Source organism: Lepisma saccharinum, chromosome 15 (assembly GCF_977018435.1).
Source record: "Lepisma saccharinum chromosome 15, izLepSacc3.1, whole genome shotgun sequence".
NCBI lineage: Eukaryota > Metazoa > Arthropoda > Insecta > Zygentoma > Lepismatidae > Lepisma > Lepisma saccharinum.
Window position 1 is genome coordinate 14,744,023 of NC_139243.1, and position 17,269 is coordinate 14,761,291.

Sequence of the window (17,269 nt, forward strand, 5' to 3'; positions counted from 1 at the left end):
CAAAGGAAAACATAAATTTCCGCTGCAATGCAGCAATGTATGGTGTCCACACAAAATAAAACATTTTCGTCCATCTACACGTGACATTGAAGTTCGATCACTGTTAGAGGGGATCCTGTTTACCATGGTGTGACGCTGCCCCGTCGGCGAATAACTGTGGCAATGCGTCGTGGCATGCTGCGGACGAGTCGTTCAAGGTATTCCACATCGATGCGGTGCCATTCCTCCTGCAGGCAGGCGATAACAGCAGCCACTGTCGTGGGTCCCCTCTGTTGCACACGTCGCTTAAGAACACGCCACACATTCTCAATGGGCGAGAGGTCGGGACTCGATGGTGGCCATGGCAGAGTTCGCACGTGATGGCGAGTCAACCATTCTCTTATCAGCCGCGCTGTATGAGGCCTGGCATTGTCGTGTTGAAAGATGAGACGCCGCCTGTGGAACAGGTGCCTTCGCACTGTGGGAAGATGCCGCTCCAGTATGCGTGTATAGGCGTGTGCATTCACAATGCCCTCACAGACGTGTAGTGGGCCAACCCCAGATGCCGTCATGCATCCCCATACCATCACTGACGCAGGTTTCTGTACCCGACGTGCATAACATTTTGCTTCATTCTGTTCCTCCTTCCGACAAATGACTGTTTCCGTATTTTCCCGTACACAACATTGAAAATGGATTCGTCCGTCCACAAAACCCTGTTCCACTGCCGAAATGTCCATCCCCGGTACATTCGTGCCCACCGTAGTCAATTGCCTTTGTTCAACATGGAAAGGAAGGGTTTACGTTTCGCCTTGTACACTCGGTAACTGCATCGCTGTAGGTAACGGCGAATGGTTCTGGTTGACACTTCAATGTGAAAGCGTTCTCGAGTCCACAGTCATAATTCGGCCACAGAAACATGATTGTTGGTCTGGATATAGCGCCTAAATATCCGTAGGTCATGCACGCTCAGCAGGCGTTTTCGACCGGGGGCCTTACCTGGCTCTGTAGTACCCGTATTTTGGTGGTGTTTGATGATGCAGTGGACGGTTGACTTGGGTAAGTTCAGTTGGCGCCCTATTTCCCGTTCACTGAGTCCCTCCCGTTGCAACTCCACCACTCTTCTCCTCACGGTGTTGTCAATAGGTTTTTCCCTGGCCATGGTGATGATGCACTGCGGTTCCTCGGTGCACAGCACGCGCTTATATACGGCGGACTCCCTTATCGTGTCCATGACGTCATGCTTCCGTCGAATGCGCCACTATCTGGAATTTCCGTATGGGTCTGGTGCCTGGTCGAAGTTCAATGTCACGCGTATAGTTCCCCGTTTTCGTTCTTTACGTGACCTTGGGTGCAACATGCTGGGATCACGATTCTTGCCTGCTCACACACCTCCTCTTACACACATGCCTCACTTCTGCGGGTCACCCATTCCACCGCCTATGCATCTGTGCATTTAATCACGTATTCCTTTCTGGTCGAACTTCATTGTCACCAAGGTTGTACGTCGTGTCGACGGTCCAAGAGTTCGGCCGATGGATAAAGATGCACAGGTTCCTTATACATTGGTCTTCATTTACGAGCCAAGTTCATGCCAAAGTTATTATTACAATAAGAAATCAGAAATCAAGACACTGAAACATGTTATGACATAGTATTTAATGCACTGCTGACATACATACAACATCTTGCCACTCATCTACACAAACACCATGTGGACAAAACACTATCGCCGACCCATGATGCACCGGGTCAAAACAATTTAGCAGCGCAGACCGCTGATGGTCGACGTTGCACGTAAACACTAGTCTTTTAAGTGAGCACCATTTCGTAACAAGTTAAAAAGTTAAAAGTTCGAAGCTAAGATTCTAGACTTTTCGAGAGAGGAGAAAATATTTCCCTCTCCGAGCGTTAAGGTGCTGAAACGAGAGTCTCTATGTGAATTGGTGAACTGTCAATGTCTAAACTCTGAATATGTCGAACCGTGAATGTCCTAAACTGTGTCTCTAAACTGTGTATCTCAAGTCCTTATTCTTCCTTTTCCTTCGAGTTCCTGTTCCCGGAAGAATTGTTCCTTTTTCTCTATTGGTCATCGAACTTTTAACTCCTCCCACACTGGGTCATGTTTACACTGAAGTGGTGAGAATCACATACTCTGAAGGGCGTGAAGGGTGATAATCACGTAGCACAAAAACACAATAACGCCTTGTTTGAGAGATTACTTCGAGGAGAAAAGTATCTCGTTCTAATTAATTTTTATTGCTCACAACTCAGGGCACTTCGTTAAAGTTATGTGTTCTGTGGCTGTCTAAACTTCACTGAGGCGAAGAGATACATTTTCGGGCAGGGTTGTGCAGCGTGGCTCAATAAGTCACTTAACACCCTCAGTACAAGGCCACTGCAGCGCGCAACATGGAAATGGTGATGACCAATCGTTATCAGGCCAAGGGGGAACCACATTGATGCCACCCACACGGTCGGCGGCCATCTTGATGTCCGCCATCTTGAATTCAACTTCAGAATTTTAAATGGGAAGGGGGTCGTGCGACATATCAAAATGGGCTAGAATTTCACGAGAAATGCAATGGTGAAGGTTTTTTCGACGTATCTTTAACCAGTAAAAAGTTATGACTGAATTCTTGTACCAATTTGCTCCTTTTCGAGGTGTTAGAAAAATGCCTTAGCGCTTCGATAATGCATCGAGATCAAAGTGACGTCTATGGAGAGACGTTCGCATGCCATTGCACATTATTTTAATCGGATACATCCATGAAGAGCTGTCCATTATGAATGGTTGTCGCGAACAATTTACAGTGTGACGCTTCCATTGAATTAAAAGTCCTTCACAGTGACAAGGCTAATGTTTATGTTCATAAGGAAGTTTATAAACAGAATATGTGACCCTTGTCATCTGATAACTAACTTTGGACAAAAACTGGTTCATAACGTTCCCAAGTGTTCTGGTGTTCTTCCCTATTGAAAAAACTCTGTAAAAAGTACCTTCTTCTATAAGCAACGATGAAAAAAACTGTTTATTTAACAAATCCAAGTAGCCCTAAGCATTTAAGGTTCCGATGATGGAAAATTTACTAACCAATCGTGTTCCACACGGCACGCCACACCATTAACTTACCAACACTAACCATTCAGCTTTGATCTGTCGAAAATGGGTTATCAGATAAAAATCATCGAATATTCTGTTTATGAACTTCCTTATGAACATAAACATTAGCCTTGTCACTGTGAAGGACTTTTAATTCAATGGAAGCGTCACACTGTAAATTGTTCGCGACAACCATTCATAATGCACAGCTCTTCATGGATGTATCCGATTAAAATAATGTGCAATGGCATGCGAACGTCTCTCCATAGACGTCACTTTGATCTCGATGCATTACCGAAGCGCTAAACAAATTTTAAGGCATTTTTCTAACACCTCGAAAAGGAGCAAATTGGTACAAGAATTCAGTCATAACTTTTTACTGGTTAAAGATACGTCGAAAAAACCTTCACCATTGCATTTCTCGTGAAATTCTAGCCCATTTTGATATGTCGCATGACCCCCTTCCCATTTAAAATTCTGAAGTTGAATTCAAGATGGCGGACATCAAGATGGCCGCCGACCGTGTGGGTGGCGTCAATGTGGTTCCCCCTTGGCCAGATAACGATTGGTCATCGCCAATTTCAAATTCCATGCCGCAGTGGCCTTGTACTGAGGGTGTTAAGTGACTTATCTTGCAATAATCAGTCTTCAGATAGATTGTTCTGCAAAGGGAACTAACAGAGTACACATATTCAGAGAGAATTTTGTTATATTTTTGATGCAGCTTTCATTTCCTTCCTTCCTCGATAAAAATAAAACTCAAACTGTAAAAAACTTACCTTGGGGCATTTGTAAATGGATGAATTCATTTGGATTTACAATAGTTGCAATTTTTTACATAGAATTCACGCATAATTAGCCATCCTGATTTAGTATAGTTGCTGCAGAAAACATATATTTCAGTATGTATAAATGTTCTGAACGTGTATAATTGTTACAGTATTGTACCATCATCATCAAAAGGAGGGGACTATAACATTATTGGAAGGAGTCTCAACTTTGTCCTAATTATGATATTCAATAAATCTGAGGTTCAAGTAAAGTATTCATTCATTTTGTTGAAACTTGTTTACAGAAACTACACATGAATGCTATAGGAAGATCAAATTGATAATTTTAGTATCATGATTCCCTTTCTTTGTGTGCAGGTCACATTTTTTCCATTTGAATTTCCTTTGCTATGAGGTCTCGGATGTAAAATTAAAAAAGGTAAAGCGCTCCCCTGTGCATAGCACCACGCCATGAAGGCGTATAGGGGGTGTGGGGGTAACGCCCCACACTTTCTTGATCCGGTCGTGGGTAGGGGTGATGTGATCAGCATCACGTCCCTGACCACCTTTACCCCCCAGGGTTTCCCCCAGGTACCATGTTATTCGATGCTGGGTGGGAACCAGGGCCGCTTCCATCCTTAGAAAAGTTCCCGGATTTGAACCGGCCGGGGATCGAACCCGGGACCTTTATGAGGTCTCGCATGTATATTAAGTATCTTCATGGGTAAAATGAATGTTCAAAATTGAACAATTAAAAGTATTATCTTTGAAGTGAAACCTAATATGCACATAATATATGGAACTTTCTTTAACGTTGGGATTTAAAAGGTTCTTCATTGTGATCAATACTTAAAACTGTCTTTCAACACCAATCTGTTGAAGTATTCACAATAAAATAAATAACACAGTCATATGTAGCGTTTTATTACAAAAAGACAGGATATAACATACAGAGTGCAAAATACAAAACAAAACATATAATTTTCAGGTTCTGCCAGTTCACATGAACCAGTGAAATTATATGCTGATTTCTCAAGAATGGAAATTTTTAAAATATATTACATGTTATAACTTATAGAATTCTTCAACATGCATAAAACAATATATTCATTCTCATTCACTCGGAGTAACTCTAAAACAAACCCAAATTTCATTACAATTTCAGTGTGATTCAAAAGTGTGGAACCACCCATATAAGTACATCAGATAACACTGTACATAAATGGAACCATATGAAGTAACTGGAAGACCAATTGCTTCATCCCAGAGGTATGTTACAAACCCAATCCAACATCATGAATTCAACTTAACTTCTTCAAATAGGGATAGGGGGAAGTGACACATCAAAATCATGTGAAATATTCTGGCAAAGAGAATGGTGAAATCCATTTAACAATGTCTTTAAGCATTTTCAATTTACTCAATGTTAGGGATAAAGAATGCCATTGTTACGTGCATGCTATTCATCAATGTCTGTTCGTTGTTATGCAGTGAACCAAGATGCCATTGATCAAAGAGTACATCGATACTAGCTTACATGTGGTGGACAGAGTGCAAGGAAAGTTGCAGATCTCCTCAACTGCTGACACACTGAGAGGTCAATTGTTCATAGTGCAGTGGTGAAACTAGTCCAGAAATTGATGCAAAGGGAAAGTGTGCATGGTCACTATGAAGCAGCAACCATGTTTTGGCAATGCTTGTGAAAAAAAGTTCTGTAGGAATGCTGATATTGTTGATATTTAGAAGCACATCTGGAAAAAAAATTAAACATGAAAATTAAATTCATCAATTTTAAGTTCACATTAAATGTTACAATATTAATTTTTCTCAGTGCATCAGCAGCATGTGAGAGCCAGATCTTTTTACGAGCTGCATCAGTGGTTTTAAAATATAATTTTAACATGTTGTATTATGTAATCTGCTGAAATATGATCATGTGTACATTGGTGACAATGTGCACAGCTCGGACCAATAAAATCCCTCTCCACAATGATCACAATGTACAGGTGAAAGTGCTGCTATGACAGCTTCCTTCTCTGTCCTGTATCTTGGATAAGGAATAGGCATAAGAAATGGTTTGTCTGTTAAAACTCATATATCGGTATTGTCCTTCAACTACTGGTGGCATGTTTGAAAGCATGGTTGAGATCCCTGCTGGATATACAGACATTCCTCATGATGTGCAGACAATTGATTCTGGTAACGCAGATGTCAAGGTCCTAAAGAAAATGAGATGTGCACAGAGGTAAGAGATTTCTATTTAGAAATCAATTTAGAAACACGGATGGTATGATTTCTAAACATTCAATACAGATCACTGTTTGCAATACTTCCTTAACGACTTCCATTTGGAGTGTAATCTCCTCACAGCATAATAACTTTGTTCTTGCAGATAAAATATTTCATTCAAATAAAACACTTAATAGATTTGTGTTTTATGTGTGTGTCCCCATATGTACTCTGAACTTATAATTATAAGAAACTTTTGTCACAAATTCAGTTTTCCTTTGATATGAAACATCCTTATATGTCTATTAAAGTTATTTTTCCAGCCAAAACATTTGTTACAAATTGAACAATTAAAAGGCTTCTCTTTAGCATGAATGCACATATGTGAATTAACACATCTTTCATTTCCAAAACCTTTGTTGCAAATTGAACATTTAAAATATTACTCTTGACTGTCAAGCTCCATGTGTACATTAAGTGTACACCTCCAGACAAAACACCTCAGCAAATTCAACTATGGAAAAGCTTCTCCTTACTGTGAATGCTCACTTGTGCATAAAGTTGGCCCTTAGGAGCAAAACCTTAGTTGTAAATTGAACAAATAAAAGGCTTCTCATTTGAGTGAAGATTTATATGTACACTAAGATTCCTTTTGTGGGCAAAACATTTATTGCAAATTGAACATTTGAATGAACCCTTACATCCTCAGTAAGATAAACCTTACGGGTAAAAACTTACTGCAAATTGAACAACTGAAAGGCTTCTCTAAAGTGTGACCCCTCACATGCTCATTAAGAATATTTTTACATGCAAAATCTTAGTTGCAAATTGAACAATTGAAAGGCCTCTCTCAAGTGTGACCCCTCACATGCGAATTAAGATGAACTTTACGGGCAAAATCTTTATTGCAAACTGAACAATTGAAAGGATTCTCCTTTGAGTGAACATTCATGTGTACACTAAGATCTTTTTTATGGATAAAAAATTTATTGCACATTGAAAAACTGAATGGCTTCTCTTTAGTGTGAACCCTCATATGCTCATTAAGATAATATTTATGGGCAAAAGTTTTGTTGCAAATTCAATAATTGAAAGGCTTCTCTTTAGTGTGAACAGTCATATGTACACTAAGTTGCCCTTTACAGACAAAATTTTTATTGCAGATTGAACAATTGAAAGGCTTCTCTCCAGTGTGACGCCTCACATGCTCTTTAAGATGACTTTTATGTGTAAAATCTTTGTTGCAAATTGAACAATTGAAAGGCTTCTCTCCAGTGTGACCCCTCACATGCTTATTAAGATAATCTTTACGGGCAAAATCTTTGTTGCAAATTGAACAACTGAAAGGCTTCTCTTTTGAATGAACATTCATATGCTCATTAAGATAATCTTTACGGGCAAAATCCTTGTTGCAAATTGAACAATTGAAAGGCCTCTCTCCAGTGTGACCCCTCATGTGCGAATTAAGATGAACTTTACGGGCAAAACCTTTATTGCAAATTGAACAATTGAAAGGCTTCTCTTTAGTGTGAACAGTCATATGTACTCTAAGTTGCTCTTTACGGACAAAATTTTTATTGCAGATTGAACAATTGAAAGGCTTCTCTCCAGTGTGACGCCTCACATGCTCATTAAGATGACTTTTATGTGTAAAATCTTTGTTGCAAATTGAACAATTGAAAGGCTTCTCTCCAGTGTGACCCCTCACATGCTTATTAAGATAATCTTTACGGGCAAAATCTTTGTTGCAAATTGAACAACTGAAAGGCTTCTCTTTTGAATGAACATTCATATGCTCATTAAGATAATCTTTACGGGCAAAATCCTTGTTGCAAATTGAACAATTGAAAGGCCTCTCTCCAGTGTGACCCCTCATGTGCGAATTAAGATGAACTTTACGGGTAAAACCTTTATTGCAAACTGAACAATTGTAAGGATTCTCCTTTAAGTGAACATTCATGTGTACCCTAAGATCTTTTTTACGGCGAAAATATTTATTGCACATTGAACAACTAAAAGGCTTCTCTTTAGTGTGAACCCTCATATGCTCATTAAGATAATCTTTACGGACAAAATACGGACAAATTGAACAATTGAAAGGCATCTCTCCAGTGTGACGCCTCACATGCTCATTAAGATGACTTTTATGTGTAAAATCTTTGTTGCAAATTGAACAATTGAAAGGCTTCTCTCCAGTGTGACCCCTCACATGCTTATTAAGATAATCTTTACGGGCAAAATCTTTGTTGCAAATTGAACAACTGAAAGTCTTCTCTTTTGTATGAACATTCATATGCTCATTAAGATAATCTTTACGGGCAAAATCCTTGTTGCAAATTGAACAATTGAAAGGCCTCTCTCCAGTGTGACCCCTCATGTGCGAATTAAGATGAACTTTACGGGCAAAACCTTTATTGCAAATTGAACAATTAAAAGGTTTCTCTTTTGTGTGAACATGCATATATTTATTACACTCAGCTTCATGGACAAAAGTTTTCTTGGAATCTGAATAGTTAAAAAGCATCTGTGGTTCATGGGTTATCAGATCTCCTTTGTCAGAGGAAGTGTTGTTGGAAATGGGGGCTATACATTGCTTTCTCCTGTTATTAGGCTTGGAACCACGAACATATGCCTTGCTAGCAAGTGTTTTTGGTGCAGGTTCAGCTTCACATTGCTCTTCTCTACTGAAACATTCTGTAATTTCTTTTGGCTGCTCTTGTTCTCTTAAGTTTCCTGGAGACAGTGGCAAATGTGGAACTGACCTTCGGACATCTTGTAGCTCTTCTTCCACATAGTTCTTGATCAGGTAACTGAAAAAAATATGATACAAATGTAGTTTCACTTTCTGAGTAAATAATGAGAATGACTGACATGTGCAAATCAATGAAAAGAAAGGAGAGTAGAATAGACTGTTGATGGTGATGCACTCATGAAAAGATAAGATAAATACATGTATATTGTTATCTAGAACTTTCAGTTAAAAATGCAGGCTCGACCAGGACTCAAGCCCATGTCTCTGGCATTCCATGCCATTGCACTACCACTGAGCTATCGAGCAAGACTGGTTTCGCATCCATGGAATTCAGCCAAGCCTGCATTTCTCACTTAAAGTTCTACGTAATACATCTCCTGTGTGTGCCTAATTTAATGTATATTATTCCTTCAAGAATGAACACATAATATTTTCTAACTGCTTAGTAAAAAATATCCTTATTTTTGCTGTAATTTTCATTAGGTTGGCCATAAAGCTCTGTGCATATCAATAGCATGACAATATGTTGTCATTCCCTCTCATTTTTAAATTCACTCATTTTTTTCTTCTTCAGTCTGTTGCAGGGTAAACAAGAGTTATTACATCCATATCAACTTGTGACCAGCAATCTCAACATTGTCCTAATTATGGTATTCAATAAATCAGAGGTTCAAGTACAATATTCATTCATTTTGTTAAAACATCTATACAGAAACTACACATGAATCCTACAGGAAGATAAAATTGATCATTTTGGTATCATGCTGTTCTTTTCTCTTGTATTAGGTCAAACTTTTTTCACTTGAATTATCCTTTGTTATGAATTCTCAAATCCATATTAAGTTTGTTTGTGAGTAAAATCTATGTTTCAAGTTAAATATTTAACACTAGAACCGTGGAAGCAGTCATTTTGACCGCTGTTGAATTTCAAATTGCTGTTAAGATTTTAATATCTATTCGAATCATCTGAAATTCCTTGACTCTTTTTCTTTTTACATTTAGAATATATTTTTGATTTAAAAATTTAAAAAAAAATATATATATTATGTAGTTATTCATCGAAATACTTCCAAACGCGTGGGCGGTCAAAATGGGGGCTGTGCATTACCCACAATTTTTTATCCATAGGTAAATAGAAAAATTGAAACCTCCTTTCGGTAGATGTATTACAAAATTCGCCTTCATGCTACTGCCACCTGTTGTGTCATTTATTAGATTTATCACTAGGTGGCAGCAGCTTACAGGTGAATGTTCAATCTCTTTGTTTGAGCCGAATGGGGAGTTGCGAAACTTGGCAAGCACTGTCTTTGTTTGTCTTTTCTTAATATTTGTTTCTCACACACGTGAGTGATTATTGTGCTCTAAAAATGGCTGAACGTGGACTATCAGCTGAAGATATATCAAAGTATTTAGACTCAATTCAGGACATAGATGCTGACAAATTCTGGTAAATGCTGGTAAATTCATCTCGTCTAGAACAGTATTCTACAGTTCTTCTGAGTAGACACTCTGACAGCACACTCACTGTGTACCAAGGAAAAAGAAACAGAAACGTTCTAATTCTCAGTTCCATGCATTCAAACATGTGTATTTGTGGTGGTGAAACTGTCAGCTTTTACAACAGCACAAAGTTTGGTGTAGATGTAGTTGATCAGATGGTTCGTAAATTTTCCGTAAAAGCAGCATCGCGAAGATGGCCAGTTCATGAATTCTACAACACTTTGAACCTAGCCACTCTCAATGCATATATTTTGTCCAAGAATACAACTGGCGAAAATTTGGTCGTCACTTGTTCCTGATGAAACTTTCTGGAGAACTCAGAGAAGGAAGCAACTGAATCCCACAGCCCAATCTACAGATTGTGTCCTATGAGCCTCCAGGAAAATGACTGCATCGACAGTGCCAAACATCCAAATGCAGAAACAAGACATGAGACTTATGTGAGCAGTGTGAAAAGCAGTATGTGGAAAATGTGTAAAAATTGTTAAAAAATACTGCACCAGTTGCATTGCAGATGATGCCAAATAAGTAAATTTATGTTATTGCTTGAAATAATTTTAATTTTTATTTGTATTCAATTTTGTGAAAACAAGAACAGGTTCATGTATTCTTTTCTGTGAAATTAAAGATGTGTATTGAAAGAATTAAAAAAAATATTAGCAAACAAAACTATAAATATAACCCACTTTTCCATGGTGGCCAATTTGACCGCTGTCGCGATTCTAGCTATAAAAAAAAAGCCAGCGGTTCTAGTGTTAAAAGGCTTTTCATTTATGTGAAATCTCATATGCACGTAATACACTCGTCACAAAAAAATTGCAATATTGTTATATTAGGCACAAGTTTGGAATATTGTTATATTAGGGAATAGATGATAGGCACAGTGGCATATCTTGGTGAAAACACAAGAAGTCCAGCAGACACAGATAACATGTATTGTTGCATTCTAAGGCTGTACCTATCACCTAATGCCTAATATAACAATATTCGAAAATCTTTTGTAAGTATATGGAACCTTTAATGAGTGCTTTAAAAGTGTTTTCACTGTGATGAATACTTAGGTGTGCATTTCAACACAAAACTTCCAAAGTATTCATAATAAAAAAAAATTACTGTAATACAGATATATATATATAGTGTTTTATTATAAAAATTCAGGTTATTACACACAGAGTGCAAAAATAAAAAAAAACACAACATATTTTGAAGGTTCTGCCAGTTCACATTGACCAGCAAAATTAAATGCTGATTTCTCAATAATTTAAATGTTTGAAATATTTTGTATTTTGTACTTACAGAATTCTTCAACATATATAAACCAATATTCTGATACACAAACAGTAACTCTACAAAAAATCCAAATTTGAACACAAAATACATGGTGATTCAAAAGTGTGGAACGATCCATATAATTTCTGCAGACATCAATGAACCATATGCAGTATGTTCAAGACCAATTGCTTCATCCCTGATGCATGTTATACACCCCATGCAACATACTGATTCAAATTTTCATTCAAATTGGAATAGGAGCAAGTGAGACTTTAACCTGCTGTGACTCACCGGTGAGCGCTGCGCTTAATTTTGGTTTGAAATGCTTGTAATTCGAGCTTCATGGAAGTGTGAGAGCTAAACTCTCGTCTACCTTCCTTTCTGAGTATCCCCATGCAATAAAATACCACAACCTGAAATATGAGTCATCGATAATGCTCTCTGAGCCATCTTTGTTTTTCATGTGTGTGTCAGAGACGAGAAAAGAAAGGAGCATGAAGCTCACTCGCGAGTAACTGTATTTTCATGTGGCAATGAGTTACAGTTGATTTTATTTCATTCTTAAATAAAGTAAGTGAAGCATTAAAAATATATTATTCATAAATAAAATATACATATATTGCATAGACTTCCTGATCTGACTCAAATTTAGCAACCAAAATCATTACAAATACGAAACTACCTTGGTTGAGTGCCACGCTCACCCACAAGTAACAGCATGGGAGATCTGACCACAAGTAGTGCCAGGTTAAATCAAGTGAAATTTTCTGCCTAATAGAATAGTGAAATTCATATTACAACATCTTGAAACATTTTCAAGTTATTCAATGTTAAGAATAAATTGATTGATTGATTGATTTGGCATTTTAAGTCCACTTTATGCACAGTAAGGCTAATCGGGACTTGACCTACAGTTTAAAGTGTAATCTGAACCACTTGTACCTCCACTGGGTATCGAACTCGGGACCCCTTGATTACAAGGCAGCAGCGCTACTACTGCACCATCGGGGAGGCTCCTGTTAAGAATAAAGACTGCCACTCTTACTTGCATGATATTCACAAATGTTAGTCCCTTGTTATGTAGTAAAACGAGATGTCATTGATCAAAGTAGAGAACATTAACATTAGTTTACATTGTGGTGGACAGAATGCAAGGATAGTTACAGACCTCAACCACAGACACACTGAGAGGTGGCCAACCAATTGTTCATAGTGCAGTAGTGAAACTTGTCCAGAAATTGAAGCAAAGTGAAAGTGTGTGTGTGGTTACTACAATGCAGAAACCATGGTAGAGTACTGCATTGGTCCACTTTCGCTCGCTCTAACTCAATCAAATATCCCATGCTCGAATATATAGAACATGAAATATCATTTCAATGTGACAATAATTGTACAAATATGTGTGTAAAATTTGTGTTGGTAGTTTCAGCCCATGATCATATATTCATTTTCATATATTGCTATGTATTGGTAAGATAGACTAAATTACACTTTAACTTGGAGATGATGACTATGTTCACATTAGTTTCAATTTCACTGCGTCTCTCACTTCACGAAGCATATTTGAAGGTTCACCATTACAAATGACAAATGACGGATGTAAGTGAAATATTGGGCTTCGAGTGTATACCAATGGCTTGCTTGTTCGAGCATTATTCGCTCGAGAAGAGAAACAGTCGATTCCGTAAGCCATCTAGCATCATCAGTGGGAACTATTAGAAGATCTAGCAAAAAAGCCTCGATGCAGCACTCTAAACCACAGTGTTGGAAGTGCTTGTGAAAAAACTAAGAATGATCACTTGACACTTGGCACAATAAGGGGACCCAAGATAAATCTCCATGCGTTTATCACAACGCCATGAATGGTATGTTGTTTGAAAGGTTATGGAACACAAATTCCACACATGTAACATTCGAGCCCATCCCACCCACAAGATAGGGGGGGAAAAAAATAAGAAACTTGAAAATTTATGATTTTTCCTATTGTTCTGTGGTATTTTGTTGGCTGGCAACAATGTCATAATCCATGCACAACAAAAATTGTCCAGTGCGTATGTATAATATATGTAAGCACTGCACACATCTATGCATGATAAGGTGACCAAAAAAAGGAATAAGAGTATATGCATTTGAGGCACCTGTCGCATGCCGACTGGTGCCATGTGCCAGACCTCATTTTATACGGCAGATCTAGGGTTCTGTGGTCATGTGGTCATCTAACCCACCCTCGATTTCGCAAGGAATTTTTTTTCCCATAAAGATTATGTGTTGCTAAGTGTGAAGAAAGAAATTCTGGAGGCGGAAAGAAGTATTTAGTACTGTACAGCCGTTTATAGTTGAGATATAGCCGTTTGAAGTTACGAGGTGGAAGCTTACTTGCGGCCATGTTAGTTTGGTAGCACCCATACTAAATGTCATGAAAATTGATGTCAAAATTTCCCGCCGATTCCAGACTCTGCCCCTGGGGTAATTAACCTGCTACCTGCAACCACTATAGCAGCAATGACTCAGCTCCGCTCCGGCTACCCGCCTGTCTCTATAGAGTTCTTTTAGAAGGCATGTTAGAAACTGGATGAAAACCTGCCCCCAACACCATTTTCCACACTGGCAAATGAAGGTGCAAAAAAGTTAATGCTAAAATTTAACCTCAGAAGGTAACTTACCTCTTTCTTCCAAGGCCAGTCACTGAATTGCGGGTCGAAGTTAAATTTCAAAGTCCAAAAGAGAAGTAAGTCGTATGTCAATAGTCTTTCTTGTCCTTTTCCACAGAATACTACCCTCTTCTTGCATTCCATCATAAAAATAAGAAGTCGCAAATTATTCCATCCCACAAGTCATTCAGAAAATACAACCCTCCCCGTTACGGCCTGCAGTTGCCAAAAAAATGTGCACTATGTTCCACAAGATAACGTATTTACACACTCTGAGGATCACAAATCAATTGTAATGTCTGAAATGTCCAACCCGCAAATATATCACAATAACATATCGCAAATTATCCCATTCGACCCGCGAATACATCACAATAACATATTGCAAATTATCCCATTCCACAAGTCAATCATAAGAAGAAAAAGAGAATATGTAGACGTGCGCCTGTGACTTGAATCCATAATGCACAGCCATGATGGAAGCCCTGGAAAATTGTATGAACGTTACGTAGGTAAGGAATGTAAATATCAAAAAAAACGTTTCATAGCATGTAGAACTAAAAAATTACTTTCCGAACTCCAGAATTTCTTTCTTCACACTTAGCAACACATAATCTTCATCAGAAAAAAAAAATCCTTGCGAAATCGAGGGTGGGTTAGATGAACACTGAGACAAATCTAGTTTATGTACGCGATATATTGTTGCCAACATGTTATAATTTTGTTTGCATGTCTGAATTCATTTGTTATAGACCAGCACTCCTGGTGATATAGTATATAACTATCTCATTGCAAATGGCAGATTGTAATTGTGTCCGTGCACTGTGCAGTTTTCCTCACACTTTGTTGTGAAATATGTTTAGCCGTGGCTGTGTGAACTCTCCAAACTAATTTTGTTATATGTGTGGTGAGTTTACAATTAAGAAACACCAGAGGAACCTAACAGAGTTCATAAAAAGGGTGTACTATGCTTATTTTGGTGTTAAGTTAGATTATGCAAACAAACCATGGGCTCCACAAAAAGTATGCTACTTGTGTGTGTAGAGGATTTAAGATTCAGCATTCCAAAGCTATGGAGGGAACATAAGGACGACTGCTACTTTTTTGTTCCTGTGACTTGAAGGGCCACAATTCTAAAAATAAAAAAATAATTGTCTATGAAAACCTTTGTTCAGCTATAAGCCCTGTTTCTCATGGCCCAGGCATCCCCATTCCTGAGCCAACTAAGACATTACAAGTTGATGATAGTGACGCCACAGACATAGATGCAGGAAAGAATGATACAGACTTTTCATGTGACACTGAATTCGAAGGACCTCAGTTGTTTACTCAGTCAAAACTCAACGATTTAGTTCATAATTTAGGTCTATCAAAGCATAAAGCTGAAGTGTTATGCTCCAGGCTGCAGGAAAAGAATTTAGTAGCTGGTGGATCATCAGTTACGTTTTATAGGAACAGAGATCGCGTATTCTCTTCCTGTTTCTCACAAGAGGGTACAACAAAGATGAATTGAGATTTTTCATTGACTCTTCAAAAACAAGCCTACTTTAAACAATGGCAACAATATCACGTCAATACCTGTTGCGCATTCAGTGCAATTTAGAAAAACATACAACAATCTCCAGCTCCTATTAACAAAATTGAAGTACAGAGACCATGAGAGGATTTGTGGAGGTTTGAAAGTGTTATGCAAGTTTCTTGGTCAACAGGGCAGATACACCAAGTATCCATGCTTCATCTACAGGTGAATGGGACAGTAGAGTGCGAAGTGAAGACTGGGAACAAAAACACTGGCCACCAAGGAATACCATGCAACAAGGAGAGAAGAACATTTTGCATGAAAGTCTCGTTGATGTGAAGAAAGTTCTCCTGCAGCCTCTGCATATAAAACTGACCATCATGAAACAGTTTGATAATTCACTCAAAATCTGGGACCTGTTTCACGTACCTATGACAGAGGTTCCCAAACCTATCACAAGCCAAGTTAAAGGAAGGCATTTTCGTTGGCACTGACATAAGAAGACTCATGTCAGATGACAACTTCCCACTTACAATGAATAATGTGGAGAGAGAGGCTTCGAATGCCTTCCAAAGTGTCGTTCAGAACTTCCTTGGAAACAACAAAGATCCAGATTATGTAAACATCGTTGAAAATATGCTGGCAAAGTTCAAAGTGTTGGGATGTAACATGAGCCTCAAACTTCATCTTTTACATGCTCACTTGGAAATTTTTGCTGAAAACCTTGGTGCTGTGAGCGAGGAGCAAGGAGAACGCTTCCATCAAGACATAAAAGAGATGGAAAGAAGATACCAGGCTAGGTGGGACACTCATATGATGGGGACTACTGCTGGATGCTCCACCGTGACATTCCAGAGATGCCACATAAGAGGAGGAGCAACAATCACAGCATCCAACACAAGAGAAAACGGATGTAAAAAGGGAAGCAACAAAATTAATATCTTCTCTTTCATGTACATTCATACCTGTACAGAATAACTGGAGCTCTTCTCTGTTGAACTTTCTATTTTTAAAATTAAACCTTCCATTTGAATTATTCAGTATTTTTTTAACCGTCTTTTACCCCCCAGAAAATAAATGACTAGTTTTTTCATGATGTAAACACCCTGATCGGAGTTCCTAACATGGCCCCAGCTTCAAGTCGCGACATAGGGGCAACGCCAATCTTGTATTTTCTTACTTCGGAAATTACACTCATACGCAAAAGTTATTATATATATATAGTACCAAATATCGATGCCTGTTGTGGAAAACTGGTGGGGGATGGAGAAAAATTGATCTCATTTTTGGTTTGATCACCCCGAAAAACTTTATATTTACTACAAAGTTTGAAAAAAGTTTTTGTGACCCTTCAGTTTGTTGGCTTGTGTTATCAATCCATAAGTAGGCCTCTACGATGGCGCAGTGGTAGTGTCATTGCTTAGTAATCAATATCGATATCCGGTGGAGGCACATAGTGGTTCAGATCCCACTTTAAAACTCCCGAAGAGCCTT

General features: G+C 38.4%; 1 protein-coding gene across 1 annotated transcript in view; it reads right to left on the reverse strand.

Annotated features, from left to right (window-relative positions):
- Positions 1–4,796: 4,796 nt before the first annotated feature.
- The window catches only part of LOC145999127 (uncharacterized), a 29,739-nt gene continuing 17,266 nt past the window's right edge, over positions 4,797–17,269 (reverse strand). The window contains exon 2 of the mRNA XM_083136063.1: positions 4,797–8,891. Within this exon, the coding sequence (XP_082992189.1) occupies positions 7,163–8,891 (1,729 nt within the window). The 3' untranslated portion in view covers positions 4,797–7,162. The remainder of the gene's footprint in view (positions 8,892–17,269) is intronic.